General features: G+C 48.4%; 1 protein-coding gene across 1 annotated transcript in view; it reads right to left on the minus strand.

The window, feature by feature from the left end:
- Positions 1-1370: 1370 nt before the first annotated feature.
- The window catches only part of LOC101855542 (endochitinase A), a gene marked incomplete at its 3' end in the record, with an annotated part of 26584 nt that continues 21143 nt past the window's right edge, over positions 1371-6811 (minus strand). Inside the window, exons 3-6 of the mRNA XM_035973586.1 lie at positions 3578-5818; positions 2820-2961; positions 1795-2184; positions 1371-1716 (exon numbers count right to left, since the gene is read on the minus strand). Coding sequence (XP_035829479.1) covers positions 1371-1716; positions 1795-2184; positions 2820-2961; positions 3578-5818 — 3119 coding nt within the window. The remainder of the gene's footprint in view (positions 1717-1794; positions 2185-2819; positions 2962-3577; positions 5819-6811) is intronic.

Genomic DNA, 6811 nt, shown 5'->3' on the forward strand with positions numbered 1-6811 from the left:
AACATTCAAATATTTCCCCCAGACTTTTGTGATTTAGTTTTGTTCCTTTTTGTTTTTGCTCCTGTGTTCGGGGCGAATGATTACTTTTTGGGGGTTTTGTTTTGTTTTTTAGTTTCACACTGTGCAGAAGGGGAAGTTGAGTGAGGGTCCGCTGGGGGTGACTTTGACGTTTGAATCTCCATACTTCAATGAAAAAAGGACAGAATTGACTCACTCCAAGTTTACAGTTCATTACTCATTTGTTTGCCGTTTTCAAAAATGGCCCCAAATGTATTTCACATCTCAAAAGCAGCAGCAGACATACCATGGTGAGTGTGAAGACTAGAACAAGGGATTTACAGTGTCGTGTTCTCTGTTTCATGTGAGATGCAGAAAACAGCCAATTCTTGACGAAATTTTTAAGCGAGCTGGTTGACAGAAGCTTTTTTTAAAATGTTCCGAGTCTACTGACGAGTCGTTTTCCACACTGGTCCAACGGTATATTGTCGCTAGCTGTTTAAATAATAAATTATGCTCAAAATCTTGATTTTTTTTAATAATGCAGTTTTTCAATCTGTGGTATTGACTGCATGAGCTAGAGAAATTTTATTTCGTCAAAATTAAAATTCTAATCACTAAAAGGGTTAGATTAGCGGACTCGTAATCATGAGGTTGCGGGTTCGGGGGTTTGAGGCTCAGGCCCAATATGGTGTCCTTGGGAAAGGCACTTTACAAGAATGTTCCTCACTTCACCTATATAGACAGCAAAAGATCTTGTCAGTATGTTAGTGTTTTAGCGACTATAAAATGGCAGCTTGCACTGTATGCTTCCCAAGAGGTTGAGATTCTTTCAGAATGCCATCAAGTTTTCTTGGGTAATCAGTAATAATATCGCTTGAAACACGCATATATAGTGCTTGCTGTTGAGCTGGAATTTGCACTATTCATATCGCTACCTCAGAACTGCAATGTTCTATTTGACATTTTTGGCCGTTTTGAGTAGCTAAGACCATGGGATCAGAAAGGAGAGGCTCTGTCTGCTCTATTAAAATCTTAAGAATATTCGGAGTTGCTATCAAGATATTCAAATAATTGCATTCAAGAAAGCTTGACATATCGCTACCTCAGAATTACAAAGTTCTATCTCACAGTTTTGAGTTACTAAGACCATGAGGTCAAAAAGCAAAATCTTTATCGGCTCCGTCAAAATCGTAAGAATATTCCGGATCGCTAAAAACGATATCAAAGAATTGCATTCGAGAACGCCTGACAAATTGTGAAACTAAAAAACGTTGCCATCAAATTTCTCAAACCTAGGAACTGAACAGACAGAACTTTGTGATTCTGAGGTAGCGACATGCTATCTATTACAACTAGCACGTCTTCCTTACCTGCACTCTGCAGCATGGCCCTGTTGGCACCCTGAGTCCCCGACGTCGTGGTCCGGCTGGGACGAGATGACCGCTCCCTGCCTGGCTTAGATGATGACCGCTCCCCGCTGTCCGGCTCCCTCCGGCCCTGGGAGTGGGAGCTCCGGCTGCTGTGTCTGCTCTGACCGCTGGTCTGGGACGACCTGGACAGGCCACCGCTGCTGGCGCCAGACAGGCGGGAACTGCTGGTGGCCAGCTGGGAGCTGCGCGAGTGGTGGTTGTGCTGTAGCTGTTGTTGCTGATGCTCCTGGTGTTGATATTGCTGCTGTAGCTGTTGATATTGCTGCTGCTGTTGATACTGATCTTGCTGTAGCTGATGTTGATGCTGCTGTTGATGTTGATGCTGCTGTTGATATTGCTGCTGCTGCAGTTGCTGACCCCAAACGTGCTGCTGGTGCTGTGAGTGATAATCAAGCTGACCACCACCGCTGAGGCTTTCCAAGCTGTGCTGCCAAGGGTGAGGGTTCGAGCCCGAGTTGCCCCATTCCGCTCTCATCAGGTGAGACGACGAGCCCAAGTTTGAACCGGAACCCCCAAGATTCACTTGTCCGGAATTATGATTCGTAAGTGAGGAGGAAGACCCCTTGGACTTGGAACATTTCTTGGACTTTTTCTTCTCTCCCGGTACGAGGAACTTGTAAGCCTCCTGATACGTGGGCGGGGGAGAGAGGGGCCGAGACAGGCTATCAGACGAGGGCGCTCGTATGTTGTGGTCTGTAAACTGTCTGTCAGTGGACACCGGGTAGGAGGGACGGTGGTCGTGGTCAGCCTGATCCTGAAGATAAGGGAAAAAATCACATGAAAATAGAAGGCATAGAAGAACAAAATCAAAACAACAATGCAAAGTTAATTCGTCAAATTGACTGTTTATCATTTTAAAACTAACCCAATCATCTATTGGAGATGAGGATATAACGGCCAAAGATTGGAGATTTTACAGGTAAGTAACATGCAAACTATAAAAGAAACAGAAGAGACTAGGACAATATGTTTAATAAGAAAGAAGAAGAACACCACACAAGAGTATCCCCCACCACCATACACAGACACCATGTCAGAGCACCTCCCCCCCTCCCCCCTCACACACACGCATAAACATACCCATCCATCCACACACCATATCTACGACAATAAATAAGAACTTAAATTCAAACAGACAGTTTAGTTTTAGTAAACGTTTTACGGCACTTGCAACACAATAAGGTCACATAAGTGCCAAAGATTAGAAGTGTTACAAGAGAGTAACAAATGCAAAAAAGAAGGAGGGGAGATAAAGAGGATAGATGTTTGATAGGAAAGAAAAAGTAAACCACACCGCCAACCGCCCACTCAAACAGAAAGTGTAGGGAAAAAATACCAAAATCAAAAACACCCGACTAACAAACTCAACAAAAACAATATTCTACTCACAGTGTAGAGCTGCAAGTGCTCACTCTGAGGAGGTCCAAGGACACGGTGAGCGCCGGGCACACTGTCAAAGGACAAAGCTCGGCCTCCCTGCATCTTGTGCCGTGAGCTGTGGGGGGTGCTCAACTCGTGGGTGGAGGAACGTCTGGAGATAACCAAAGACAGGTCAATTACTTAGTTTTCGTTTTAGTAAGGTTTTACGGCGCTCGCAACTGTATAAGGTCATAATGTGAGCGCTAAGGGGTGGATGTCAACAGAGAAGTCCAAACGGGGAATCAGGCTTACTCTGCTCACCTCTCTTGCCTAAACAGCACAAAGTCTGCTTCGACTGTCAAGGCACCCCGGAAATAGCAGTTCACAAGAGTGTCACAAACAAAAGAAGTAGAGGTAAAAATGATGATAGTAAGGATGAGGAAAGAAAAAGCAGCAGTTTCCCCTATGTTGTTCCGACGCAGTATGAGCATGACATTGATAAATAAGCCCATTTACAATTCTACTGTGTATAAGAACATATTAGTATCCCCCCTTTGGGAATGGCTTAAAGAACCTTCAGTCAGTAGCACTGCCCTGGAAGGGGGGGGGGGGGGGGGGGGCTGACGCTACCTTAAAATTACAAAGTTCTATCTGACATTTTTAGCCGTTTTGAGTTTCTATGACCCTGAGGTCAGAAACCAAATTAAATGCTCTAACAAAACGCAGACAGAAAGAACAGAAATTAATTCTTCGACAATCATGATTTACTCGTCACGACCACTACTTACTGCGATGTTAGAGATGACGTGACAGCGGCCGAGTCCTCCAGGCACATCTCCAGGCCCACAGTGCTGACCCCCGCAGACACAGAAGTCTTGGACACAGTGCCGGTCTCTGGCACGGATCCGAACCCCTGCCCCCCGCGGTGGTGACCCCCCTCAGACTCAGTGTCGGAGTTGAGACTGTCATAGACGGCAGAGCCGCTGTCGGCGTCCCGATACAAACCATGGGTGCTGCCCTCCTCTTCTTCCTCCTCTCCATCCTCGTGAGGTATCGAGCCTGCAGTCGCTGCAGCAGAACTGCCAGGAGAGGTGTCAGCTGATGATGACGGAACAGATTGACCTTCGGCACAGTTGGTGCCCACAGACCTGGAGTAGGCCGCCTCCAGGGAGGTCATGGAGGTCACAGAGTTCATGGAGGTCACAGAGTTCATGGAGGGACTGGGGCTGGGAGCCGCGCACAGCTCTACCAGCTGGGAGGAAGAAGTGGTGGTCAAAGGCAGGAGAGGTTTCCTTCCGCCTGACGCGGACGTGGAGGTCAAGGACGACACCCCACGGTCACGGCTACTGAGGGAGGTACGAGTGGTGGAGTACTCTTTCATCTTGTCGAGGTCCGTAGTGTTTGTGCCAGAACTCTGGTTCCAAGATGTACGTTCGCTCACCGCTGACTCAGTTTCTTTCTCTAGTTGTGACGTTTCTTCAGTTTCTTCGCCGTGGAGCTCATAGTTCTCCGATCTTGTCACTTTGTCCTCTCTAGTTGGAGAACAGTTGTGAGTCCCACTTGTGTGTAGGCCACCGTCTGTGAAGCGTGGAGGTAGAGGTGTGTTCTGTGTGAGGCTGTCATTGTTGTACTGATAAGAGATCTGTCGAGATTCTAATGTCTGGAAGTCAGGGTGGTACGAGGCCAGGAGTAAAGAGTCGAACTCCTGAGAGGGGGCAGCGGGGGAGGAGGAGGAGGCAGCAGCGTCAGTTCTGGTGAGAGGAGATCTTTTGCTGTTTGTTTCCAGAGCTGGAGGAGGGGGGAATTCCTTGACCACGGGGGAATCGGTTAAATCAGTCAAATCTTCCGCACACCCATTTTCATCCATCTTCTCCTCCGTGAAGACTTCGTCGATATAAGCAATGCCACTCTGTTGGCTCGGGGACCGCTGTAGACCGGACAGACTGTGGGGATTGACTATAGTGGCGGGAGATGCGGGGGGCACGGCGCTATGGAGAGACGCCGGCGAGTTCTTCAACTCTGTCACCACAGACTGGCCTAACGACGAGGGCGAGCGTGCGTCTTTGCCGCGTGCTGCAATGCCTTTCTGGGGCTTTCCTGGACTGTGGGGGACTCCTAACCCTGAGGAGGCTGCAGGCCGAGCTGGGCTATAGTTCGCGAGACTAGAGTTCGATTCGTGTCGCTTTTCAACGATTGGCGTGTTCTGGGGTACCATCATCGTGAAGGAAGACGTTGCTGATGGCGTGGAGAGCTGCGGCCTGAGAGCCCAACCGTGAGATCTATGGGCACTACTATCATGGGGAGGGGTAGAAGAACTACAGGACATCTGACGGCGATGGTTCGGGGAGGACCTTGAGAGATTGAGAGAACACTGGGAGCGATCGGGGGAGTACTCTAAGCTGTTGTACATATTGCCGCGCAGATCCGACGTGGCCTCGGTGGCTGATGAGTTGGCGCTGCTTCTGCCGCATGAACTGGCGGCATGACGCCGACCGTTGTCACCAAACAACTTGGCAGAACTGAAGGAACTGTTGGCGCTGTGATCTGAGGACGACAGGTCGAGAACACGTGACGTCCCCGTCGCTGCTAAGGGGAATAGGCTGCTGCTGTTGTCGTTGTTGTTGTGGTGATGTTGACCACCACGCGTGACATTACGTTGGGTGTCCTGTGGGTGGAAAAGGCCACTGCTGTTGGCCTCCCCCTCCCCGACATCATGAGGGTGAGCGGTGACCAAAGGGGTTGAGGCCTCACCCACGCGCAGACGCTTGTAGGGGCTGATGAGTCCTCGAGGCTCGTCCCCACACTCCGAGCTACCCGCTCTGTACATCTCGTCGTCTCTGATTCTGTTCCTGTTTCTATCTCTGTTTCTATCCCCGTCTCTGTCTCTGTTTCTATCCCCATGTCCGTCTCCACCGGAAGCGAGGGGGAGAAGGAGGCTGCTCTCAAGGTCACTGTCTTCCCCGGCGTCCTCGGGGTCACTGAGTGCAGCAGCCAGCTCTCGCCGCTTGAGACACTGGTCCATCACCGAGCTGTGATGAGAAAAAAGAGAAGATTATGATGATATTACAGTAGGGTACTTGTACAGGTTTAACACGCTCTTTAACACTGCAAGTGTACGGTTGTTGGTTTTTTTAAGATTCACTACAGATAATACGAGGCCGAAACGTCGTCAGCTTCACGCAACACCCGTCACGTTTTCGAGTCGGTACAAGGCCAAGGAAACCGTCTGAGTATAAAGTTATTTATTTAAGAGGCGAGACCTCAAATTTTATGTCCATCTCGAACAGAACTGAGCCAAGTACACGGAGAACCTTCACAACTCCCCACACTACTTTCAGTAAGTGAAAGAAAGTTCCGTAAGATATTCGAATCATGGTCATCAACACCATAGCCCAGCATGATAAGAACTGACCTAACGGTAAGGAAGACAGCAGTATGCATGTGTGTAAGTTGGTTAGTCTGTTTGCTGCGTCAGTATTCCCGACACCTCTGAGCAAATTAGAACGCTTCGTTTGTTCGTTTATGTAGAAATAAGCACAATGACACAGCACTGTTAGTGCCATTTTATTAATACAGAAAGGAGGCATGGGCGGGAATGAAACAATCATTTGTAAACGTAATTGTCTTGGACAGGGGGTCGTTAAAACAGGTTCGACCGTATCTTTTCAGTTTTAGTACAGGTTGTTCGGCGCTCGCAACTGCATAAGGTCATATGAGCACCAGAAGATTAGAAGTGTTACAAGAGAGTAACAAACATAAAAAAAGAAAAGGGGTGGATAAGGGCAATAGATGTTTCATAGGAAAGAAGAAGCAAACCACACCAGAGCAGCCGCCAACCACCCACCGACTGACTGTATCCGCCCACAACTCCTCGCGACTGTAAAGCTTAAAATATAAAGACACGTTCACGGAAGGAGCAGGGTACGATGACGTCGAACGATCACGAATATTCAACTCTGAATTAACAAATAACGTGTGTGTGTGTGTGTGTGTGTGTGTGTGTGTGTGTGTGACCTTTTATG

This window comes from Aplysia californica, unplaced genomic scaffold, assembly GCF_000002075.1.
Source record: "Aplysia californica isolate F4 #8 unplaced genomic scaffold, AplCal3.0 scaffold01457, whole genome shotgun sequence".
NCBI classification, from domain to species: domain Eukaryota; kingdom Metazoa; phylum Mollusca; class Gastropoda; order Aplysiida; family Aplysiidae; genus Aplysia; species Aplysia californica.